This window comes from Sinocyclocheilus grahami, unplaced genomic scaffold, assembly GCF_001515645.1.
Source record: "Sinocyclocheilus grahami isolate Dianchi unplaced genomic scaffold, SAMN03320097.WGS_v1.1 scaffold176.1, whole genome shotgun sequence".
NCBI lineage: Eukaryota > Metazoa > Chordata > Actinopteri > Cypriniformes > Cyprinidae > Sinocyclocheilus > Sinocyclocheilus grahami.
In genome coordinates this window covers 2,860,489-2,888,111 of record NW_015505355.1, presented here as the reverse complement: position 1 = coordinate 2,888,111, position 27,623 = coordinate 2,860,489, and the positions used below count along the sequence as shown (strand labels likewise).

Here is a 27,623-nt window from a genome sequence, read left to right as displayed (position 1 = left end):
GTTCAGTGGTTTGTTTCTAGGCTTGATTGTGTTTATGAGGTGCAGTCTAACATGTGTTAATACTTCGATTTTTAAAAAACGCATTATTTTTCACATAATTTACTTTTATTCCACACCACTCTATCCCTTCTCTGAGAAACGCGCTGATCAATTTCCTGCTTTTATGAAGCCCCTCCCTCAGAAATAGGCGATGGGCTCTGATTGGTTAGCTAGCCCAGTGTGTTGTGATTGGCTAAACCGCTTCTAGTGCGTGTCTTAACGTCCCGCCCCTCACCTCCGCGGCATGTGCTCCGGTTGTATTGTAAAGAAAGGCGTCGTTAATATCATTTATCAGTTTGAGCCCGATTGAGCTGTAGTCCCTACCAGCCGCCTTTGTGGGCATTAAACTGCCAGAATTTTAAAAGACGATATGTCCGTTAGCATTGAACTTTCAGCTTCGTAACTTTGCAGATATTGTTTATGCTCAAACAGCAACATTACACTCTAACTAACGTTAAAAAAGTGAAAACTCTCTGCAGCTCTGCTGAAAACAATTGTGTCATTATTCAGCTCTAATTTGTTCAATGTTGATTCAATTCAGTTCGATAACAATGTCAATGTTGCAAAGTTCATCAGTGACATGAATTAAATTCAGCTAAAAGCAGCTTTACAGAAGACAACAGTGTCGTTATTTATCTCAATTTAGTTCAATGTTGATTTAATTTAGTAGCAACATTGTATGTGTGGTGTGTGGTGATGTTTTTTGACCACTCACATTTTCTTCATAAAAACTGAAATGTATTTTTTTAATCAGGTCATATTAGATATTCCTAAATTTAACAGCTGAGCCTGTAGTCATAGAAAAGGGGGGCAAACGCACTCATCTGACCTAATTGACCTTTTGCTAAGCTTCGTCTTTCTGTGCACAGTGTAATTTTTGAGTAAAATTGGTCAAAATTAATTGGAAATCATTTTTTACTTGAGCTGGACTGAATCAAGACATTTTAAGCCATTTTATCCAATGTTTTTCTTTAAATAAATGATAAAATTATACAGTTGCGTTGCTAAAACACTAAAATAAAACAAATTCAGTGTAACATTTTGCATTTAAAAACTATCAATACACACACAGACTTGCGTTAGAAAAGAGTGAAAGGCGGCAGCAGTTGCTAAGGTAGGATTGGTCAGCAATCTGCTCAATAAACACGTGTTTACTGTTGTGAAGGGAAAGAGAGAGCTGCTGATGTAATGTTCCTGTTAGAAACACGAACTCGGTTGAGTCAGATGCACAGCTTGAGGATTCGGGGAGGGCTGCGGGTGCATTCCGTTTGATTAGACGCGTCCCTGTTGGCTGGTTACTGGCCCACACCACGCATTGTCTTTACCAGAGTCCAAGGACAATAGGAAGCCTCACAGAGCTGTGGGGAAAGAAATTGATGCAGCATTGCCGCAGCGGATCCTTCAGGTTTGTCGACAGGTCTTGTGGAGTCGTGTTAGGCTGTTGTGATTGCCGCCCACTGAAGGTCTGCGAGTGTTTGTGAGAACTCGGCAGGTGGAGAGCAGAGCCTCTGCATATAATATCTGCAGCTCCAGACTGTTGTCCGTGCTCTGTTGCTGACAGCTCCATCTGCTCAGATCAGTGAATGCAGTAGTCTTACACAAGCAAAGTCAGCATGGAATGAAAATTCACACTGCTTTCTTAATACATGTTATTATTCTTATTATCAACAATTCATCCATGCTTTTATTTAATTTTGTACATTTTTATCTAAAATGTCACAACTTGATCTTCCAGTGAAATTACAGTCTTCTCTTTAGTTATGTAGGTTGCACTTCTCTAATCATTTAGTCTGCTTTAACCTGACTCTTTCTTACAGATCTGCATCCATCCAATCAACAACTGATAGATGTAATCATCGGTACACACTGCCAACTTTCAGGAGAGACAACCACATTTAAATACCGAACTGAATCCTCTAAATTACAGTTTTGTGTTTACAGAACAGAAGTCACTCATGAAATTGCTGACTGACGCTGTTTTTCGTGATTGGTATCAGCTATTTTTTACTAAAAGTAATATTACAGAGACCAAAGACTTGTCATGTTCAGTGATTTTAACTAAACCACTGTTGACAGAGCCATCATGTTTTGTTTATGTTTGGTTGCCTTGTCCACTTATTATAAGCGATGCTTATTAAACATCTTTGGGCTTGTTGTTTGGTCTTGGCTCAAAAAGCGATCTGTTTTTTGGAGTTAATAAAGTAGGAAGGAGCAGGTCGCAATATTTTGGTGTTTTCAAGATAACGCATTTGGATTTTACTTTGTTATCGGCTTGTATTTATTTGCTGTTTTTTTATAGCAAGATCTGGCAACACTAATGAGTCAAAACGTACCTTGTTCACTGTAATTTCTTGCACCACACATACAGAAAAGACACAACTCTGATCCACATTTAATTACATCATTAACAACTAGTTGTTCAGTTTGGTTCTGTACACATTGCGTAGAATTTTTGTAAATGCTGTTGTTACTACTGAATATTTCAGGAGTTAATTCGGTTGTTGAATGCAAATTTAGCTGCAGTGTGTGCATGGCATAAATCCCCACCCTATGTTTTTCTTTTGTTTTGTATCTGTTACTACAATACAGAAGAAAATTGGATTTCCCTGCAACTTGTTTTTGTTTAGTTCTTTGTTAGCTCTTATATTAATAGTTTGTCGGTTATGAAAGTCACACATTTGAGCTTCCATGTTTATTCATTATTATTAGAAATAAAATTTATTAGGTAATTAAAATAGCCTACAATATGTAAAAGTTTTTAAATGCATGTAATCAGGGAGAGTGTGCAAGCATATGTTTTTGATATAATTCTGTATTTTAGACTAAATATAAATATTTCTAGTTTCTTTTTTCAATCCTGAATGATTTATTCATTTCGAACGAATCCTTTCTGTGACTCGGGAGTAATGAGCTGTTTCATAGAGTTATTCATTCATTTTTTTGTGTGATAGCGCATGAATCAAATGACTCTGGAGGTGAACTAATCAATTCTGTTTCCAGTACTTGCCAGTGCAAAATTCTGGTACAGGAAACAGAATTGATTAGTTCACCTTGCGAGACCTGAGTCGTTTGGTCTTTCATCAGGTGACAGGCCCGTATGGTGTGTACACAATATAGAACTGATTAGTTCACCTCCCGAGTCCGTACTTTCCTGAGTTCGTGCATTTATTGCTAAGTGTGATTATACAATACCAGATCATTTCAATGTGGTCTCAGACTTCTGCTTCCCACGATATGGACACTTGGTTGTTGCTTAGAGAGTGTGCAGACATTAAACTCTGTCTTTCTTTCTTTCTCCGTGTGTAGTGAAGAACACATGCGCTCCCTCAGAGTTTGCTTGTGCGAACGGTCAGTGTGTTCCTGGGCGCTGGCGGTGTGACGGAGAACCCGAGTGTCCGGACGGATCGGATGAGGCTGATGCCACCTGCAGTAAGTCACATGTCATAAAACTATTATCGCTTATGTTTAATTATCTATTTAAAGCGATGGTTCTCAACCTTTTGGATTTCAATCTCCCTTTGTCTGAGACAGTATTTGAAGGCCCTCCTGTGTAAGCTGATATGTACTAGGGCTGGGTAAAAAATATCGATATCTCGATATTAATCGATTCTCATTTTTACGGAACGATATCGATTCTTAAATCCCAAGAATCAATTAGTCTAGCCTGTTTTCAGTTAATGGACGGAACGTCAGGAATAAGCATTGTGCTTTGGTTCTTCAAATATGAAACAAAGTCTCAGATTTCAAATTCTGTCCATTGTATTGCAGTATTCAAACAATAAATGCCGTTTTGGCGCTGTTTAATGTGGAGTGACAGATCGCTGTAGCGCCTCAGTTCAACAGACGCGGCAGCGAGGCGCACGTGAACTGATCATCTCCTCCACATTAATACCTGTTTCAGCACAAAATAAACATGACTAAACATCCGAAGGTATATTAAAAGAAAGAGTACAACTTTACAATCCGTATCCTGTCTCATGTAATCGCTCAATCAGTGTTTCAGCCGCGCAAAGATGTCAATATAACGGCTTGTAAACAATGTCACGTAACGTCACATTAACCTCAGAAAAACATATTCGGTGACCATAAACTCATTAGTCAGATAGAAAAATAAACTGTAGAGAGGAGTATTTTGCTAAATATATGTACCATATAACATATTCATTATAAATTTGACCGTTCTTCAATGTTTAATTTTTGTTTGAATAAATCCATCAAGTTTTTATGACAGCCACCATTATGTTTATATTTCAAAAAACTAATTGAAGTAGAAATATTATTATGTAATTGTAACTTCATTATTTAAAAAATCAGTAAATTTTAACCTTCAATATTATAGTAATGTAGTACCAACTGTCTCTCATGTATATTTTACAGCTTTAGTTGAGAGATTTTTTTTTCCTTGAGAAAATTTGGCATGTACTGTACCTGATATATATCCAAAATAATCGATATTGAATCAAATCGAATCGAATCGTGAAATTTGTGTCAAAACCCAGCCCTAATATGTACCTCTGGTACTTTTGTTGAAATTAAAATGAATCGACTCAAAATATCTATATTATTTTTTACTTATCTAATGCTAATTTATTTTTTAAATAATTTTATGATTTATTGGGGCCCCTCTGGATGTTTGCTGAGGCCCCTGATTGAAAACAACTGATTTAAATTTATTTTAAGTGCTATCAACCGCATCTGTTGAAAAAAATAAAAAATAAATAATCATTTTGGCTCGACCCTCAGTTTGTAAAAACAAGCACAATCGTGTTTCCAGTACTGCCTTAATGGAAGTCAACAGGGCAAGTTTATCCTACAGAAATAGTCCCAGCATTAAAAGAATCATGTAGACAACTCTCAACAGCTCCAATTACATATTTTTGAACAAAAGATTTAATATAAGTGCTATGATATAAATACAAGCTTCACATTTCAGTTGTCTAACCCTCTGGAATGCCTTATTCATAATGAATCATCCATAATGCATTACTGTCAAATGTGGGACAAGTCCATTTTTTTCCTTTGGTAATCCAAGGGACTGAACTTGTGTTGAACCCAGAAGATTCCTTTAGGCTGCTAATATTAAACACACTGCTGTAAACCACACCTGAAGTGGAGTTAGCCTCTCAGTTACTGATTGGCCTCCCAGTGTGTTTGTTGTGCAGCAACGTGATTGTGTTTGTCTGATATTAGGTCTGATTTATGCTGTAAGTGCTGTTTCCTCTCTGAAGGAAAATCAAATGTGATCATGTAAACTCTATGGCTTTGCAACCGTATTCAAGGCCGAAAATCAGAGTGCGAATTTAGGAGCAACATTGAATTCATTCTTTTCAATGGTTTTTGTGCCCTTGGAACAAGGTATAGAAGTGTTATTTCATTCAGGGGAAGTTCATCGGGGCAGCTCATCTAGTATTTAATTAAATTTTCACCTTCTGCCATTGCATGTGCACTTTTCTCATGAATGATTCAGTCGCCATCCCCATCCAGTTCAGAAAATGTCTGTTCAGTGGGAAAACATGAGAGATATTAAAAGAAAGGGCTGTATATGTTAGAATTCCATTAAAGATGAATGAGTCCACAGCTCAGTTCTGCCCTAACACAAAACTGCATTACTGTACTAACTGATAAAACAGAAAAAAACGGAATAACTTTACGTTTTTGTCTAGTGGAGTATACCATCATTTGATATGTTTGTCCAAACTTTCTTACGAGTATGTAAATATGTAAGAAAGATTCTAACATTTCTGGGCTGCGTTTCCCAAAAGTTGATCATAGCTCCATTGTTTTCAATGGGTCTACGATGTACTTAAGCTTACGATGTTTTTGGGAAAGGCAGCCCTGGTCCTTACAACATACTGAAGCATAAGCTTATTTTAAACATAATAGTAAACTCTAAATCTGATTAGATCAGCTCAAAACCATTGTAAACGTACACCTGTGACCACACATCAGCTGAATTATATATTAATATGCCAAGTTGCTGCATGGCTTGGCAGCTGTAAACAGTCTAATGAATTAATGAAGCGGTTAGAGGAACTAGATTCTTCACGCTGAACATCTGTGACACAAAATCTAATTTAAACCTGGAAAAAGTACAACAACAACAAAATATATATATTTAAAAGATTCTACAGTATTTCTATGGTTAATAGAACAGTAAGACACCATGTCCAATAAATGTACATTTATTATTATCATTAATAATATTACTAATAACAATGCTGATGGTGGTAGTAGTAATTATGATGATAATAATAATAATAATAATAAATATATAAATGTAACTATTTGTTACATTTATAAAATAATAAATAAATTATTAGTATTAATAATAATAGTAATTGTTTATTATATAATTATAATAATAATAAAAACGATGATTTTATTATTATTATTGTTGTTGTTGTTGTTGTTGATAATAATAATAAATCTAACTTTTTATTGGATGTGGTGTCCTACTGTCTATTAACTATTAGCTATTATCTTTGTTTTTAAATATTATTAATAGTATTATTGTTGTTGTTATTACAGTAATAATAATAAATGTAACTATTTGTAAGATAAATAATATAACAACAATTATTAGTATTAATAATAATAGTAATTGTGTATTATTATATACTTCTAATTACAACAACAAAACAATGATTTATTATTATTATTATTATATAATTATTATACTGTTTATCAACACCCTAGCTATTATTTTTTTTAAATATTATTATTAAAATGATTTTTGTTGTTGTTGTTGTTATTACTGTATGACATGGTGTTTTGATGCCTTTTATCAATTTTATTTTGGTGCTGTTTTATAAAGGTAATACATCACTTCAGGCCGTGTCTTACAGTGGTTGATCGTCATGCTTTGAATTATGCTTTTTGCCTTATTGCTGTATTGCTTTCTGCAGCCTCGATAGTATTTAAGTTGTTTCAGTGTGTTCTGCTGAGTACATGGGTACATCAGTTTACTCAATAACCTTATTTCAGACATGTGTAGTCTGTCCAGTAGGCCACTTATGGCTGTTTTGACTCGTGAAATAATAGAGACTGATTACATTGATTTAATGTGGCCAATATGTGTATTTTCTGAATATCATAATAAAACCGTGGCTGTGTTTCCATGACTGCAGTACGCCGGCATCTGTAGGTGAGGAGCACAGCTGTGCCACGTGAGACGCTCAAACACGAGCCCTCCCTTCTGCTCTTTCCGCTCCATGTCTGCATTAACTTTAGCAGAAAGAGACCATCATGTTAGTTCATGTTCATTTTGTGGATGCCAGTAATGTAGATAGAAATAATAAGTAATTTACTTCTAGCTAATGCATGTGCATATTGTATTGTGTATTGTGTGGCTGCCGTTCATTTCACATAGACTGTTTGGAGAAAGTAGTTTGCATGCTAATAGGATTTTATAATCTTCAAGAAGCATCTTCAACAGAAATGTCAAACAAAAGAGTCTCCTGATGCATTTAGATGGAATAAATACTCCATTTCAGCAGCAGTTCTTCTAATGAATTCGCACAGTAAGACCGAGGCTCTCTGGAAAACCATTAGCTGATGGGCAAGATATGAGAAACAATTAGGGATGCTGTTTATTTGGAAGTCTGTTCGTTTGCATAAATGGATGTTATGAGTATTATTACATATCTTATGCATAAGTGAAGGATGTTTATGTGATGTTATGTTTTAGTCAAAACAGGTAAAATAACCATTTACTTGAAACTTTTGTCCAGTGACTTAAAAGTGACCAACACACAAGCAGTTTGTGTGGTCTATGGATTTTGTCAACTTTTTGTTGGCTAAAATATTCATGTATAAATAAATAATTGCCTTTTTTGTTGTCATACTGATAATAAATATTAATAAAATATTTGGATGCATTTATATATCTGGAAATATCTTTCTGAAAATCCTGTGTCGATTTGGGCCTTGTTTGTAAATGAATCCGTAAACAATGGACCGAGTTCTTACTGACGCGGTCTGGATCTTCATTAAAAATAAAGTTCATCCGCTCTTTTCCTAACGCTGGGATCAGAAGGAAGGCAATGCAAATACTGTGTTTTTCCACAGCTTGGCACTGCACAGTGACTTGTTGTCTTCGGAGCCATCTTTATCCTTTTGTTTCTAATGTTTTTATAGTACATTGACCTCTTATATGCCACAAGATCAAGGGAATTTTGATTTCTCAGTTCATGACCCCTTTAAATCTTCATCTTGTTTGAACTTGTTTGTTTGTCTTGGCTCAAAGCGGCTTGCTAGGGACCTGTTTTCTTCGTGGAAGCTTTGGATTTAGTGAGCTTATTGTTACTCAAATCAATATTTTGTGTCCTATTATTTATTCCCATTATCTATGATATATGAATAATGCCATGTTCTAGTCGCCTGAAATCAGTTAAATACTGATTATTACACCTCATAACAACTGAATGATTGGATCCTCTAGACATATTTCCTCCAAAAACACCATGACCGCACTGAGCCTGTGAAGGAAACACAGTGGTAGCCTCGTTCATGTTTAATTTATCTAGCTGCCATAAACAATGAAGCATGTACTTTATCCAGCAATATCTCAAAGGCTTTGTTTAGCGTTTGCCTCAAACCACTTTCTTCAGCATTCAGGTCTTGTCAAAAAAACATTACGAGATGGCAGTCCTGAGATTGTGCCCTAAGCTCAGCATCCTCAGACTGTGTCCTGATCACGCTTGTCCACACTAAAGATTAAACTGCTGTGACGTTATACATATTAAAACTTGCCGCTTTATTATATTCATCACAATTGATCTATTGTTAACTACTTGTTGGTGTTAAAAATAAAATATTTTATCAAATGATTATAAAATATAAATTGTTGAAATAAGTTTAAATAAAGTTTAATCTTATAATTATGGACTGTCAATACAGCTGTCAATGTGTTCAAATCAATTAGGCTTAAATAAACTACTGACGACGATTGGAACAAAAGTATCTTATGCTCATCAAGGCTGCATTGGTTTGATCAAAAATGCTGTAAAAACAGTAATATTGTGAAATATTATTACAAATTAATATGTTGTAAAATGTAACTAATTCCTGTGATGGTGAAGCTGAATTTTCATCATCATTACTCCAGTCTTCAGTGTCACATGATCCTTCAGAAATTATTCTAATATGCTGATTTGCTGCTCAAGAAACATTTCTTATTATTTTGAATGTTGTTTTGTGCTGCTTAATATTTTTGTGGAAACTTGCCATTTAAAAGTTTGGAGTAAGTAAGATTAAAAAATAAATAAAAATCAGCAAGGATGCATTAATTTGATCAAAAGTGTCATTAAAGACATTTATAATGTATCAAAAAAATTATATTTCAAATAAATGCTGTTATTTTCTTCTCTTTCTATTCATCGAAGAATCCTGACAGAAAATATCATGGTTTCCACAAAAATGTTATTAAGTAACAATGTTTTCAACATTGATACCATTATTAAGAATTGAACCAATAATTGATGATAATTGAGCAGAAAATTCAGCTTTGCATCACAGGATTAAACTACTTAAAAAAGTTTATGCATGCATGCTTCGCCGCAGCTCACTCCAGCCCACCGGCTGCTCCGAAGATAGGCTTTCTCAAGCCCACCTGCCGGCATTGACCTAAGCCCGTCGGTCACCGCAACGGCAAGCCTGCCAGCCGCGCCTTTCCCCCCGAGCCTAGAGGGGAATCTGTGGAGAAGAATGTGCTTGGTTCTAGTCCCAACCACCCTCCAGTGCCAGCTCCTCGAAAGTGCCTTGCTTTGCCTGCTCCTCCAGAGCCCCCTCCAGTGCCAGCTCCTCGTAAGCGCTTCCCAGTCCCCAAATCCAGCCCAGAGTGGGCTCCAGTTCCCGAGTATAGCCCACGGAGGGCTCCTGTTCCCCAGTTAAGCCCAGGGAGGGCTCCTGATCCCCAGTTAAGCCCAGGGAGGGCTCCTGATCCCCAGTTAAGCCCAGGGAGGGCTCCTGATTCCTCGCTTAGCCCAGGGAGGGCTCCTGATTCCTCGTTTAGCCCAGGAAGGGCTCCTGATCCCCAGTTTAACCCAGGAAGGGCTCCAGATCCCCAGTTAAGCCCAGAAAGGGCTCCTGATCCTCAGTTAAGCCCACGGAGGGTTCCAGTTCCCAAGTATAGCCCACGGAGGGCTTCTGTCCCCGAGTTTAGCCCAGAGAAGGCTCCTGTCCCTGTGCTTAGCCCAAGGAGGGCTCCAGTCCCTGAATCCCCTCCAGAGCGCCCCCCCAGGATTCCTAGTTTTCCCCAAGAAAATGTTTTGGGGGGGCCATATCCCCATGGCCGAGCCAGCTAAGGCCACGGAGGATCCGCCATGGCCTCCTGAGTCTCCTGATCCGCCATGGCTCCTCGAGCTCCCTGATCCGCCCTGGAGGCCTCTCGTGTCTCCGTCCTGTACCAGCCTCCCGGGCGTCCACCCCTCCCTCCCCGGTGGATATATTACGGCGCGGGACACGCCTACCGGGAGGGGGGAGTTATGTCAGACTCTGTTTTGTGTTTCCATGCCCATATTTGGTCCTTCCTGTTCCTGTCCTAATTGTTTCCAATGTGTTCCAGGTGTCTAGTTATCATCCTCGTTTCCCTGTGTATTTAAGTTCGAGTCTGTGCAGTCTGTCTTTGTCCTGTATTGAACGTCAACCCTTGCCCTACTCGTGAGTTCCTGTCTGTATGTGCTTTATTTGGATAAATAAAGGTCTGTTTCATGTTAATTCTCTTCGTCTCCGCGCTCCTTCGTCTCCTCGTCTCCGCCACAGTAGGCAGTCGTGACAGAATGAATGTGTGCTGGGTGAATGTCTATAGGGCAAGACAATTACCTTATAATAAAATGTATTCACTGGTCATGATTAATTACATTAATTTATCACGTTATCTTTACACACTAAATACAATTTAAATTGACTCCTCTAATTTTTTACTAGTTGGAATCTTGAATTAAATTAATTTTAATTACTTTTTCTGATCTGTCCACCTAAGTTAGATCACTGAATCTGATGCTCATCTTCCATTATGATGGCTATAAAAGCTTCACACACATACACATAAACCCAAAGGTACAGTATGACATTTCTATAATACACACGCGCACACACACACACACACACACACACACACGCTCTTTTCTGTCTGTCACACAGTTTTCATGCTTGAGTAACCTTGTGCTCTCACATTAGTGAGCACTACTGCAGGAGCGCTGTTCTGGATGTCTTATTTAATAATTAATGATGCATCCATGTTCAGCACATCTTCCTATTGCAAGGAAATGCACAGGAATTATAAAAGCTGATTTAACGGCTTTTTAAAGGAAAAACAGTCAAACCCTCTGTCATAGGGAAAGCATTAGCGACTGAAAGCTGAGAATGTTTGTGATCTCTACAGTCAAAATACAGCACAACCAGGGTTTTGCTGCCCCACTTTATGTAATTGACTGCCATATGCTGTCCAATATGTTTATTAAATCACTGCTGGACTAGTACATCAAATCTTTTTCTTCAGTATATCGTCTATCCGGCTGTAACATTACCCAGTTAGAATCAAATGATTATTACTAGTTCCCTGATCTGTCTATGAAGAGAACTACAATGGCAGCTGAAATAAAACAGCGCTTAAATAATTAAATTTTTTAGCTTTCTGTTTCTTTAATTTGGCCCACATCTAGAATTGACCTAGTTTGTTCCTCTATAACAATATGTAGTTAATAACGCAGCTACTGTAACAAGATTTAAGCTATACTAACGCTCTGCAAATGTTTAGTTTAAGTTGATTGCATTAAAGGATAGTTGACACAAAAATGAGAGATGCCATCATTTACCCACCCTCATTATTTTGCCCATTTATTTGTTTTGAAAATACAGTAAAAACAGCAATATTGTGGAATATTATAACAAACTAAAATAACTGTTTTCTATATGAATATATTTTGAAATGTAATTTATTCCTTTTCTGTTGGAAACTGGGATATACTGTATTTGTTTTCAGGATTCTTTGATCAAAAGCAAAAGTTCTAAAGAAGAGCATTCGTTTGAAATAATTTGGAACATTATAAATGTCCTAGCTGCTATTTTTGATCAATTAAATGCATCCTTACTGAATAAAAATATTAATTTCTTAAAACAAAAATATTCTTACTGACCCCAAATTTTTTAATGGTAGTGTACATTTGCACCCCACTTTCATTGTATCGACAGAAAACAGTTGAAATATTCTTAAAAATATAATTTTATATACGATTTCAATTCAAATTTAATATATTTTAGTTTGATAATGTTTTTTATGTGCACTGTAAAATAAAAGGTTGACCTAACTCAAAAAAATAAGGCAACCTATCGCAGTCAACTTAAGTTAACTCAACTAGCAACCGACAACTTAAAAACTTTAGTTCATCTAATGAATAAATGTCAGTCTACTGAGTGTTAAAAGATCTGTCAGAGCAACCAAAGATTTGTTAATATTTAGCAATGCTAATCTTTTTTAACAATCCTCTTTCTTTTAGATTTTTGTTTATTTTCAAAGCCTTCTACATAATATGGGTAGTATGGCAAACATTTATGCTGATAGACATATGTATTAAACAAGATGCAATGAGATGCACATATACAGTACCTCAGCACACGATTCTCAACCATGGTGAGAATCAACAAATTTTAAATCAGTAAAAATATGAACTCTGACCCACATGACAGCTAACTGACAGTGACAACAGCAGCAGCAGCAGTAAAATTTTAAACAATTATAATATTTTAATAATAATTAACATAAAATCAAGCTGCAATGCATGCTGGGAACTTGTGCAATATTGTTCACTGTAAAATTGTTTGTTCAGATGCAATTTGAAAAGTTGGGAGAACATTTGGATACGCTGTGAACAAATACTTGAGTATCTAAGTAAGGTAAACAAAACAACTTTTGCTAGCGACATGTTTAGAGTATTTTTGTTCAGTTCACACAAAAAATTAAAGAAGTCTTCTCCTACTAAAAATTCTTTGTTCAGGCTACTATTTTACATTGGTTAGTAGAACTTTTCGAAAGTTGGATTTTTTTTACAGTGTGCTATTTTGTATTTTTAGGGGATTTTATGGTGCTAAATTATTTATGAAGTAGTTATAATCCATTTATTACCTGTTAACCACTTTTTGAGCATAGATCTGAAAATGGAATTTTGCAACTGAAACTGTTGTAAATCTTGAATTTTGGAGCACAGACTTAAAGGGTTAGTTCACCCAAAAATTCTGTCATTAATTATTCACCCTCATGTCGTTCTAAACCTGTAAGACCATGGTTCATCTTCGGAACACAAATTAAGATATTTTTTATGAAATTGGAGAGCTCTCTGACCCTTTCTGATTACGTTGATTACGTTCTGGGGTACTCTCCAAAATTGTAAGATGGTAACTCGGGGAGTAGAATTGTTGAATAAATTATGTTATTATTGTTTTCTTTGCGCACAAAAAGTATTCCCGTAGCTTCGTAAAATTACGGTTGAACCCCTGATGTGACATGGACTATTTTAACGATGTCCTTGCTATGTTTCTGTGCACTGATCGTGGTAATATCCTTGCTGTCTATGGGAGAGTCAGAGAGCTCTCGGAATTCATCAAAAATATATTATTTAATTTGTGTTCCGAAGATGAACGAAGGTCTTACGGGTTTGGAATGACATGAGGGTGAGTAATTAATGACAGAATTTTTGGGTAATTTTCAGAAATTTTTTGGGTGAACTAACCCTTTAAGTTTAGTTTCTTGTTAAAGAAGAAACTTTAACAGACTATTGCTTAAGTGAACAAAGTTTAAAAAAAGCAAAAATTTACAAAAATGTTATAGAGTTTATTGTTATGAAAAATCCACAAAATATTATTTTGAAATTCTATATGAAATATGTATTTCCCCAAACATTTTTTACTCTAAAATTGCATGAAAATCAAATCCATAAATCGAAACAATTTGAGGTTGATATGTCAAAAAATTAGTTTCCAGTTTTGATTGGGTGCAGTACCAAACATTTCCACCAGTGCAGTCACTTTTGACTGTGAGGAGTACAAGTGTACGTTTTTTAATTTTTTTTATTCAGGACCATTTAACCTTTTTGAATCATGTCCATAATTATTTTTGGTGTTCACATAGCAAGTGTCATGATCTTTACCAAGTTTCATACGATTCTGATGTAGTAAAAAAATTATAAAAAACCAGAACGACATTTTTTTTTGTCAAAAATGACAAAGAGCACCTGAGGGTTAAAGGCATTGTGTTGTAGAAAACACATATTCATGCCTTAATCTCTGGTCATTGGTTGAGCCAATATATAGTTTGTTATTCTCTCCGGTGTTGCTTGCGGCTTAAAAGTGACACACTGCAGCTTTAAGTTAAAGGTGACTGCATTAATGCACAACACCAGCACATGATATTCCTGTGCTCTATTTCCATATGGCAGCACCCCTGACAACAGAAATGACTTGATGAAGTGTGATCAATTTAATGTGTTTAGAGATTAACAGTGATTTTTGACTCTGCTGATTTCAGTGAAGTGAAATTAAGAAGCTCCTCATCAAATAGCCATCGGCAAAGCCAGATGTCTCCTCTGAGTTCATCGCGACCTTTTCACAACACCGCGCTCTCTCACCTCACACCTCACTGCATATACAGCACGGGTGTGTAGTCACATGGGAGCGGAGAAAGCTCCTCTGACCTTGTTATCATTTGTTCCGAACATGCTTTCTCACTCACTCTCCTTCTTTCACCTTTTCCCACTTTTCCAGTTATCTCAACTTCATCTTGACAGTACTATTAATCTGCTTTAATGAATATTCTGTCATCATATACTGACTCTCATGTGACTCTCTTTATTCTGTTTATTTCTTCTTGTGTTCCTAAATAACAATATGTTGTTAACAGCTGAGCTACTGTAAGAAGTTTCAAGCTGTAAATGCTCTGAGAATGTTTCAATAAGTTAAAATTGATTATATTAAATGGATAGACCCTAAAATGAGAGATGCCATCAGACTGCAGAAGAAAGTTTGGGACGATGTGAGGATGAGTGCAAGATGATGTGTCAGAAAACTGATCAGTAATATATGTACTTCACAGTGTTGTTTTAATATTTTTTATGCATTACTATAGGATTTATTAATATTCCTAATATTTGTTTTTATTTTAATATTTTCAGTTTTCATTTTAATTTTAATCTAAGTTTTATTCATTTTGTTATGCTTTTGCTATTTTTAACTAGTTTTCATATTTATTTTTGGCTTTAATAAGCTTGAATTATTATTTCAGTTTTAGTATTTTAGTACTTTAACCTAGAAGGCAACATTTATCATTTTTAAGTTTTTAATCTAATATTTATATTTTCTTTTCTTTCAGCTTTATTTCAATTAACAAAATAAATCTTTTTAATCATGTTTAATCATACTTTTAGTTAACAATAACAATACTGATATTGTAAAATGTTGATTAAAAGTACTTCCATCTAATTCCTTTTAACAAATATTTGTGTGCTGCATATTTTTATAAAGCTTAGCAAGTGACATTCTAATTACACAATCTCTGGTGACACGTTTCACTGGTCATTAGCATTGTCATTAAGTTTTTTTATATTTTCATTTTTAAAAAATATATGTACATTTATAACACTATTTCTGCATGTAAAAATGTAAATTCTTTTAACTTGACAAAACACTGTATTCATGTGCGAGATGCTGCAAAAGATGCAAGCACAACGGTCATAAACGTTCATCTAGCGTGTATTTACATAGAAAAATTATGGAAAAGTAGTGTATTGGGGGACAAAACATGTTCCGTGTAAGCGAACGTCAATTTATGGTTTTTCACTGTAAATTATACTTTTTTTTTTTCCCACTTTCCATGAAACGGTATTTTACCATAAAATTACATAAAAGTTCTATTACAGTTTTTCACCGTATATAGTAGGGGAACTTACCGTTAACCATTTAACATGTTTTACTGTAGCATTTTCAGTTTTTTAATGTTAAAATCACGATCATTTTCTACAGTGCACGCTAACTTGCTGCTATAAACAAAAGCTCACAACGCTTGCCCCGCCTCCGGAGTCTTTTGATTGGACCACTGTTCTGATTGGACCTACTGACATTGATAAAATTGTGTGTAAAAGTTGAAATTCTTTTAATTTGTCTTAAAAATGTGGCGCTCATGTGTGAGACACTGCAAAAGGTCTGAGATGCAAATGCAACAGTCATACACATCCGTCTAGTGTGTGTTCTCATAGAAATACTGTAGAAAAGTAGTGCATTGGAATGGAAAAATGTGTTTTGTGTGAACTGCCCCTAAATCTGTTATGAGGTTCCATGTCAGATAGATACATAGGCTGTAGACGGCAAGACAGCTTAGAGTTTCTGGAACAGAGCTCCAGATTGATCATGTCCTGTTGACGCTTTCACTATTAGTCTATCCTTTCTTGGTGGATTATGAGTCTCTAAAGCATTCAAATTGTTTATATTAAAAATCATTAATGCTTCATTGATCTATGTCTTTTGCTCTTTGTGCATTCATACTCTAATTAGTCAATAAAACATTCATTAATTCACTTCCTCTTGCTGTATAAGCATCTTCTATGCCTTTATACAGACACACACCCTCCAACCTGCACACTCAAACACTGCATTACTGCAATGCAGATTCCCCCCCCCCCCCAAAAAAAAGCATTTTGGTTGTCATTGAAGTGTTATGAAGTGACACTGTTTGTTCTCATTATTTCATAGCCAGGCAAGCATTCAGTAAAATAATAAAGTCAGGAAAATAAATGACAGCTATTTTGCTTGATGAATGATACTGAGGGTTCAACAAGTACTGCAGTAATAGAAATCACATCTCATTTGATATGTATCACTCATCTAAATGATGAAACAGATCCAGCGATGAATAATAAATTCACTCGAGAGAAAATTGAGAAAACTGACAGCCTAAACGAAGCTGCACTTTCTCCCCGATTCTGGAAAGTTTATACAGCATGTCCTTGGCCAGGCTAATTGGTATAACTTGTTGAGCCATTTTGAATTCTTTCATGATATAAGGCCAGTCAAACAGCCCCGGCAGACTCATTGACTGCCAGAGATGATTTATTTATGCCTACATTTCTGATACCTCTCAAACTGTGATCTAATATCAACAGACAGCCTGCCAAATGGAGCAGATTGGCCATGACTGTGAAAGAAAGAGGGGGACAGAGCTGCTAAAACGGGGGCCACAGACCCTCTGATCTACCGCCTGACCCCATTTACTCTCACTTAAAGGGATAGTTCAATCAAAAATTACAATACTATCATCATTTACTCACCTTCTGTTATTTTCTTTTTTGCCACACAGGTTTGAAACAAGATTAGGGTGAGTATAGGAGGACAATATTCATTTTTGTGTATCCCATTAACTGTTTTAGCAATTAAGTGGTTTTTTTTTGTGATCAGATCCCAAGTTAAATATCTCTCTTTTTTAATATAACAATAACAATATATAACTATAAGGTATAATAATTTTTGTTACAATCATAGCAGTGTTTTATCTGGCATTAATTAATTAGGATCTCATTTGGATGACAGGATTAAACTTACATACACTTTTTTTATGGATGAGCGATTTTTATTTAAGTTCTTTTGGACTGAAGCAATGCAACACCCGCTGAGTGGCATTAAACAGCTTGAAAGATCAAAGACAATTTTTTATATAACTCTGACTGGATTCGTCTGAAAGAAGAAAGTCATAAACACCTAGGATGCCTCGGGGGTGAGTAAAACGCAGCCTAATTTTCATTTTTGGGTGAACTAACCCTTTAAGGCTTAATATAATTTAAACGGATGAGTTATAAAAAAATTCACCCCCCTCACAGTTGTCATGAAGGGCAAAATTAGCTATATCGACCAAAACCACTTTTTGTACCAGGCTGTAAACATATTTTTTTCTGCTGTAAAGTTGGGCATTTTAACATGGGGAGTCTATGGGACTGACTCCCTTTTGGAGCCAACCTCTAGCGGCCAGTCGATGAATTGCAGTTTTAGTCACTTCCGTGTTGGTTTCACGAGAGAGACCGGAAAGTTGTCGCTTGGCGTAGCTACATTATAACTTCCAACAACTGGAATCAATTGTGAACCAAGTCTACTGTGTGTTCGACTGTAAAAGCTGCATGTGAAATGCAATATGATATTAAAGGCGTTTTTTGTTATGCTGGTTGAAAGTCTCTTCACATCCTGATAGCAATCACCAAGTTAAGTGGTCTAAATGTGTTTATATAATCTGTGGAAGGTGTAGGACCATAAATTGATCGTCCAATCCTATTCCTCGGTCCATTGACTATGATAGACTGTCCTACTTGCTTGTCAATGTATGTATTTGCATACCTCCATGCACCCTGTTCACGCAGACATAATACATCATCAGAGCATTCCATTACGCTATTGCAGACCGAGTGAGAATGGAAGGGGTTATTATTGTAATATTATGCGCTTTGTACTGTAATGTTTTCTCACCGGTGAATGAGACATGAGGTGATCTGACAGCATTGATGCCGTCTCTCATCGTGTCGCTGTTAGTCTCTGGTTTGCCTGTGCGCGATCATGTGTTTTGGAAGAGGCGTGGCTTTGGAGACTGATTTTGCAGAGAGGGTGGGATCTTATGCTTTCAAAGCTAGCTTGCTTTTGCTAGCCTATCTGAAGTCACCTACCCAAGCTTTAACACCATGATTTGTGTCACACATCAACAATTATGGATGGAAACCTGTCATTCTGTCATAAAATTGTCTAATGAGTACTTACACTACTATAAGTCAGTAATGCCCCAACTTTCTCATTCTGATGTGCATCTGCAGCCAGAAAAGCTCCCGGGAGTATAAATGGACTTCAAAAAGCAAAAACATGCTGAAAATTAGAGGTGCCACGCATGTTTAGATCACATTTGCGATCTCACATTTCTCTTTATGACAGGCAGCACAGATCTGAGGAACGTAGTGAGATCAACAAAATGATTCGATGCCAGTCGGTTTACTCATGTTTCACTCTAACCTGTTCAAACATTTCTTTCTGTTCCACAGCAGTCAAACAGACGTGTCCACCAAAGAAGTTTGACTGCGGAGGGAAGTGTGTGTCGCTGTCCTGGCGGTGTGACGGGGAAAGAGACTGCGAAAATGGTGAAGATGAAGCAGACTGTGCAGCCGGTGAGTCGGCTCTCTTTCCCTCAGACTGTGTTTGATTCTCCGCAGGGAGTTTTGTTCAAGGCTGAGGTGATAGTTTGAACTTAGTTTCACCCTGATGCTGTGGACCTGCTTCAGTTGTGGCTCTAAAAGGCACAAAGAGGAAAGAGAGATGTAGTGAATGTTTTTTTTCCTGAGCATACTGTTGTCTTATTACATGTGTATTCTGTCTTTTATTGAAACTCTCTAGTACTGGACAATTACGTGTTGATTGGACAATTGTAGTACTAGATAATTACAATTAAGTGTCGATTACAGCATTTAATTTAGGTCTACTCTGGTGTGTAATGGAACACAAATAAAGATATTTTTTGATGAAATCCAAGAGCTTTCTGACCCTGCAAAGAACACAAAAATAATGACTTTATTCAACAATTCTTCTCTTTCGGGTCCGTCTGCCGCAGTTCACAAGAGTACCATGGCACCTGAGTGTATCGTTCGGCCCTATTGGTCGAATTTACAATTGTTAAAATGGGGTCAGATTATACTGTGTGAGATCTTGGGAGTGTTTAAAAAGATGAGTCAGACAACAATTTAAAAGTGAAAATCAAATGTGTATTTACAATATTCACAGGGAACTTAAAACAACACAATAAAACTAGAATAACTTGGGCTGTTAAAAACATGGAGTCCATTTGCACCATACTATAAAACAGTCCATAAGAAATCCAGTGTGTTTCTAGCCCCAAATGTGATGAGTCACATGACGGGCAGACCCAGAGTCACTTAAAGACATACACACATTAAAATGGTTAAAAGAGGAATAAAATGGCTAAGACAACATGAAAACCTATTAAAACTCAAATATACATAAAAATCATTATAATATATTGAGCAGGTAAAACGTGTCCTGTGTGACAGTGTCACATGCGAGTGCATTCCTCTGCTTGTAAACAAGGTGCAGTGCATGCATGTTCTACATCTACGTGGTACTCTCGTGAATGGTGGCGGACTGCCCTGGAAGAGAATAAATCATCTAAATTTATATTTTTGCCACCCATGTTAGCTCTTTACTGTCAAACCCCAGATAAAATAGTAAGATATTGTAAGGATAAGAATAAATGTAAGGGCGTTATGAATGTAAGGTTTTTGAAAATATGTGTTATTATTGTAATTCTGCTAGGTTACAATGTTAGTGCAGAAACTGTATTCTTCACCATTAACTCTTTGGTGCTAGACATTAGTGATTGATTTTTTAAGTATTTTACTTCATCGGAATGGCACAAAACTTGCTGACTTTTGTTAAACTTATCAAATCATGGTCATCAAATGCTAAATGGTCTTTAAAAAAGAGTCACACTTGTACTGTTCATGGTCAAAAATGACTGCCATAGGAATTTAATAGGAAATACCAAAAATGAATTGAATAGGAGACTCAACTAAGTGGTTAGATCAGATTAGAGCCATATAGATCAAGCTCTGATCAAGCATTTTATGTTTGAATTAGATTATGGGTAACAAAATCCCTTTTCCATGTTCAGGTTTGACTATAATAATGCAAAAACTGACACTTAACATTTGTTGATTTTGTCTTTGATCATGTCTAAATATATATCCAAATAAAATACCTAATACAACTAAATTATGTCTGAAAACATTGTTCTCAGCAACAAGAAACACACAGCCCTTTATATAGGGCTGTATGTAATGGTATTATAGATGATTTTCTTTCCACCAGATAGCATTAATCTGCCTGTATTCATTAGATTTTAAATACTTTTGCTCTATTTGTAACTTAAATACTGCATTCATTTGAATAATAAAAATAATTTCATAATTTATTATTTTATAGGTAAATAAATAGTCTGTTTTGACTGATGAACAGCAAAAGTGTGACCCCAAAATGAACAGCTCCAGATGGTTAAATATGTGTAAATATCCCTTGAAACCCCAAAACAAAGCATCAAATGTAATTTGAGAGTATTTTGGATTCACTAGATATCACTGCAAGAGAGCGGTGCGACAAACCTGCAGCGTTCATATAAATTCTTTAAGGCACAGACAGTGAATAAGAGATTAATTCTGCAGCATGGACAGCTTCATTTATTGTAACAGGAGTGTTTGTGAGAAACTCAGGGAGTGAACTCACAATGAACTTCAGGACTCAAAACAGTCACGTCAAACTGTGTGAACTTGCAGTGACAGCTTCAGTGATTATTATCTTGAGTGCTGCAGTGTTGCTTGCATTCAGCATAATTTATTCAGCATTTCAATAACAGTTTTGGTTATCATGCTGCTAAATAGTTCTCAGCTTACTTTGAATGTGTATCTAGTTATACAAATGCTACTTTTTAAAATTATAATTCTATTGATCAAAATAATTGTGATCAGTTTCATTGGAAGTAATAACAATTATAATTTGTCATAATCGTGCAGCCATAGTTGTTTGTGTTGGTCAGTAAATGTCAAATGATTCCTGTTTATCTTGTATTTACAATTAAAATATATGAATATCATTGCATTATAAAACAATATATCAAACCATGTGACATTTATTTAAAAGAAAAGTAAAAGAAAAGCTAAATTTCAGGTTGTTGTTTGTTTGTAAAGAGGTTTAAATGGTACAATAGTCACACTTTACTTTGTAGACCAATTCTCACTATTAACTAACTATTAACCATGACTTTTGCGTCAATAAACTCATAATTTGCTGCTTATTAATTATTAATAAGGTAGTTGTTAAGTTAAAAAATATGATCATGCAGAAAAAGCCATTAATAAGTACTAATAAACAGCAAATATGCCAGTAATATGCGTGCTAATAAGCAAATAGTTAATAGTGAGAATTGGTCCCTAAACTAGTGTTATTGGTAAAATGATAGAAACTCTTCAGAATAGATTTAAGAAGTCTGGTTAGTGGATGGTGTTCATTGTTAATGTGGTAATACTTGAGAAGGCAGTGACATTGTACAAATTTTAAGAAATAAAAAAGATTATTTGTGTAATGATTTAAATTAATACTCAATTATTATTTTTAAGTGTGGGTTAGGTATCCAGAAAGTCTTCAGCTACTGTATAGTAAGCTTAAACTGAATGCTGAAGGCTGTGGTACCAAGTGATTATTCTTAAGGAGTAGCAGAGCATGTCCTTGACATCCTCGCCCAAGGTTTCCTTGATAAATTGTCTAGACTCTTGGGTATTGATGTTAGTGGCAGGGCTCATGCTCATGTGTCATGATCATTGAATATTTCAACACTTCTGGTGGGAGGTGCTTGAGCCCTGCTTATTAAACACGGTTGTTTTACCTCAGCCAATCAGACGTCCTCCCAGACTCCCGCTGTGAATCCTGCTGCCCTACTTTTAAGAAGCTGTGGAAATTGACGCTTTCTCTAGCTTCCCTTCTTATCCACCGCTGAAGGCCTCATAACTTGAATCCACTGCGATGATACTCAGACAGGATATGTCTCAATGCACTAGCACAAAGCGGGATTGCTCTTTATAATAGTATCTCTCCATTGTCAGTCTCACATTAATGGCATCGCACACTCCCTCCGTTTAGTCTCTCTCTCTTTCAATTCTGGCTTTTAAAATAAAGGATAGTCTTGCAGGTGCTAAAATATGATAATTTTGAGCTACTCCCACATAATAATAATAATAATAACAATAATAATAATAATACAATGAATAAAATTACTAAATAAAATTTACTTTTCAAGTTATTATAAATATTACTATAGAAAATGTGGCAACACTTTACAATAAGGTTCCATTTGTTAACATTAGTTAACTACATTAGTTAACATGAACTAACAATGAAAAACACATCTAAAACATTCATGTTAATTTCAGCATTTGCTAATATATTATTAAAATTAAAAGTTGTCTGTTAAAGGGGTCATATGATGCGATTTCAAGTTTTCCTTTCTCTTTGGAGTGTTACAAGCTGTTCATGAATAGATAAGATCCATAAAGTTGCAAAGACTAAAGTCTCAAACCCAAAGAGATATTCTTTATCAAAGTTACGACTCTGCCACGCCCCCCTAGAATGCCTCGTTTAAACACGCCCCCACATGTCTACGTCACTGTGTGGGAAGATTTGCATTACACTGCCCAAATGTTCACACAAAGAAAGAAGGCATAACTTTTATTCTCGCTGTAGTATTGTTGCCGCCGCCGCCATGTCGTGAAGCCGCTGTGTGTTTCGTTGTGAAAGCAAAACTACTTTGTTTGGTCTTCCAAAAGAGGACATGACTAGAACAACAGTGGTTAAGTTGTATTTACAACACTGTTCCAGAACACTTCAACCCAAATATTCAGATGTGTGCAACGCATTTTACGGAGGACTTGTTTCCTGAACCTGGGAAAGTAGCCTACAATGCCGTCTACACACAAAGGCTGTTTCTATAAAGTGGGGCAGTTCCAACTTTGCAAGGACAGTCTGGTGCTTCTGACTCACAGGCTGTAAGTAAGTTTTTTATATTTAAAAAATTTGACACTGATGATTCAAACACGAGTTTTGAGCAGTGTAGAGTAGCATTTGTAGTTTGTCGTTTCTCTGATCACAACATGGTTTCATGTTTACGCGGCACGATATGCAACGCAACACGTAAAAAGACAGTACAAGTCATTATAATCAGTAATTATGTCCCCACTGGATGCAACAAATGCCTCGTTTGTAATGGATTTTATTGGTGTTGTCTCGTCGCTCCGGGACACAGCATCACAATATGTTAAGCGCTTAACATTTCCGTCACACGCTTGAGGTATTTGGCCAATTACAATACACTGGATAGCTGGCCAATCAGAGCACACCTCGCTGTTCAGAATGATGAGCTTTGTAAAAATCTACGCGTTTCAGAAAGGCGGGGCATAGAGGAGAAACAATAATGTACAGTATGTGGAAAATAATGTGTTTTTTGAACCTTAAACCGTATGAACACATTTCATTACACCAAATACACAAAATAATGTTTTTTTAGCAACATCATATGACCCCTTTAATATTATTTAATAGAGCTGAACTAACATAAACTAAGAATGAACAGCTGCATTTTTATTAAATAACATTAATAGAGATGAATAAAAACTGTTAAATATTGCTTTTTGTTTAACTATCAATAACATGTCTAATCTGTCTAACAAAAATCTAATCTGTAATATATCTAAAATAACTATTATATTATATTATATTTTTATGAAAAATCAAAAGTCTGTCTGAACCTACCTACAATTTTTTTTTAAATATTTAAATAATGATTACAGTCAATCCTTTATTTAAACAGCCTTTCCAGGAGTCATGTAATCATAGTTTATTTTACTTAAACATTGAATAATAATACTTTTCCAGTGAGCATTTTCTTGGGTTATCTTTAGTTCACATCATTTAATGTTTCCTATCTGTCTGTGTTTTATTTAATTTGTTGTCTTGTTCATTTCTGATTATGATCTGGTCCTTTTAAAGGACAAATATTTCCTCATTACTAGTCTACATTTGTTCATTGTAATTAACCTGCAGGTCACATCTGTTGACACACTCTGAGGATTAAAGACAAACTAGCTGAAAATGCATGAATGTGTCAGCATGGCCATTTGTAATTTTAAAATGCTTTACAGAAAGGCCATTTAAATATACTTTGCTTTTATAATTAACTTGAAAATGTGCCATGGATTGGGTTTAATTCATATAATAAATTGAAACCTAAACTAGTGTTCCAGATCATTTTGTTATCTTGTCAGCTAGTGTTGGGTCATTCTTGAACGATTCGTTCATTCTGATGTCAGTCTTTAATGTGACTCGGGAAGAACGAGTCGTCTCGGGAGTGATTCGTTCAGTCGCGCATGCGCAACATCCTATAGGTTCTGTACTGGAATTAGTCAAGTAGTTCACCTGTTTTCGAGTCTTCGGGTTTTTCCAGTCATTCGTTCATCACGTGACAGCCCCATAAGTTTAACCAATGCAGTCTGAGCCGGAAAGAGAATTGATTAGTTAATCTCTCGAGTCTTCGGGTTTGAGTCGTTCATTCATCACGTGACAGCCCCATAAGCTTAACCTATGCAGTCTGAGCCAGCAAGAGACTTAATAATAATAACCAACTCTTTATTACCTTTGTTATAACATTCAGTGTTATGGAAAAGAACCATAATGACAGAAATTCACACATTTATAAACTGTAAGAAGTAAAAAGCTACAATTTGAGACCAGAAACGCATCACGTAACTGTAAGAGTAAATAATAATTATAATAATGATGATAATAATAATAACTATGCACCCGTTTGTAAGGAAGCTTGTAAATGAACTAATTTCTCTATCTGTCACGTCACATGACAAAAGAACGAACGATTCGAAAGACTCGAGAGATGAACTAATCAATTCTCTTTCCGGCTCAGACTGCATTGGTTAAAGTGTATGGGGCTGTCACGTGATGAACGAACGACTCAAGCCCGAAGACTTGTCAGATAAGAGGTGAGGTGAGCTAATCATAGACTGAAGACCCAGGTAAACAATTAATTAATAGTAATTATTATAGCAGTTTTGTATTGTTTGTAGTGTGATCAACGTTTGTGTAAGTAGTAGACGTATTAGGGAAGTAACACGTAACATTTTTATATTATATTTTGCTAAAATGAATGAAATGACTCGAAAAAAGATTCATTCATTTTGCTGAACGAGACTCAAAGGTCAGAGTCGGTAAAATGATCCGAATTTCTTATCACTATTGTCAGCCCATCTGAAACATTAAAAACTTGTGCAATCTCACAAGATATAAATCAAATGTTAATTGCCCTATTAAGAGCAAATGAAACACCCTCCAACCATTTTTCACTCTGGGGGGATGATAATTCATGGCTGTTAAAAGAACACAAACACAAAGCCTAATTAATCATAATGCATCTTCTACAAGCAGTCATTTTGGATGGTTGTATGTTTTCCAAATGATTTCTATCAGTCAGCGTTTTATTCAGCCGTCCTCATCAACCGCACAAGTCCTGGCAGCACTCTTTCCTTCTATAGAGGTAATCATGCTTCTGTTTTCATCAAGCTATAAACCGAGAGTCCAGACAATCTCTTACCGCTCAGACTCTTGATCAGTACATCCGTGCCAATGTCACAGTATCGAGCCAGGAGAACCGGAGCCCTGGCTCGAAATGATATTTCACCTGGGCCCTGATGATAATTGATTTCCTGCCTTTCTCGCTGTGAATCCTGCTGCCCTACTTTTAAGAAGCTGTGGAAATTGACGCTTTCTCTAGCTTCCCTTCTTATCCACCGCTGAAGGCCTCATAACTTGAATCCACTGCGATGATACTCAGACAGGATATGTCTCAATGCACTAGCACAAAGCACTCAGTGAACGCATATGTTACTCAGTACTGCATTAGTTTAATTTCCTGTTGTTTTGACCTGTAGTGCCATAGAGTGAGGCTAAAAAAATTCTTTACTAGCATCCAATATGTGTTTGTTATTTCAGTCTTTGATTGATCTGTTTTCCTATTATGTGTGCAGTAATTTGATTCAACATTAATGTTATTGGCAGACGCTTTCATATAAAGAGGCTTAAAGGAAATTACACACTTTAATAATCCCTTCCTCGACCATTGGAGGTGTTCACTATTTTCTCAGACAAGCTTTTGCTCATTTCTAAGGCCATGTCCACACGTACACGGGTATTTTTATAAACGGAGTTTTCCTTCTTCCGTTTAAAAAAAAATCTCCGTCCACATGAAAACGCAAACGCATGCTATGAAGCACTGTCAAGAGCATGCCAAACCAACAGGTGGCGATATAATCTCAACCGTAAAGCCATGTTGGCCAATCAGAAGCCTGAAAAAGTTTCCAGTAGGCGGAGATAACAGCGCAGGCTCCGACGTCACAAGCCAAAAACTCCGGTCTACACGAATACACTGCAACCAGAGTTTTTGAAAATATTCACCCTGGCAGGCGTTTTCAAAAATGTTCGGTTTCAGTGAACTGGTGCTGCGTTTGCGTGTGGACGAACAGCCAGACCGCGTAGAAAAAGCTGCGGTTTTCAAAATAACCACGTTCGTGTGGTCAGGGCCCAATTTTTGAGTTGATACATCCACTATGGAGGATCTGTGTGTTTTTATACATTTATCAGAAACTATCCAAAAATTGCCATAAAACATTGAACTTTTCTGGTTGTGAGTGCTTCAAAGTTACTGTTTGAGGTATGACTTATTTAACATATTTAAGTAATGCTGAAGTAAAGTCCACAGACTTTTAGTCATGAATCAATAATAACATAAAATAACATCAAGTCAGAGAAAATGGAAACTGTGTATTTTGTGAATGGTATACTTAACACTAACTGAACGAAATATCTGCCAATCTATATATATATATATATATATATACTGTATATATATATATATATATAGTGTATATATATATATATATATATATATATAT

The 27,623-nt window shown here is 36.0% G+C and overlaps 1 protein-coding gene across 1 annotated transcript in view; it reads left to right on the top strand.

The window, feature by feature from the left end:
* The window catches only part of LOC107593846 (low-density lipoprotein receptor-related protein 8-like), a 109,365-nt gene that overhangs the window by 40,691 nt on the left and 41,051 nt on the right, over positions 1-27,623 (top strand). Inside the window, exons 3-4 of the mRNA XM_016283725.1 lie at positions 3,346-3,468; positions 19,095-19,217. Of these exons, the coding sequence (XP_016139211.1) occupies positions 3,346-3,468; positions 19,095-19,217 (246 nt within the window). The remainder of the gene's footprint in view (positions 1-3,345; positions 3,469-19,094; positions 19,218-27,623) is intronic.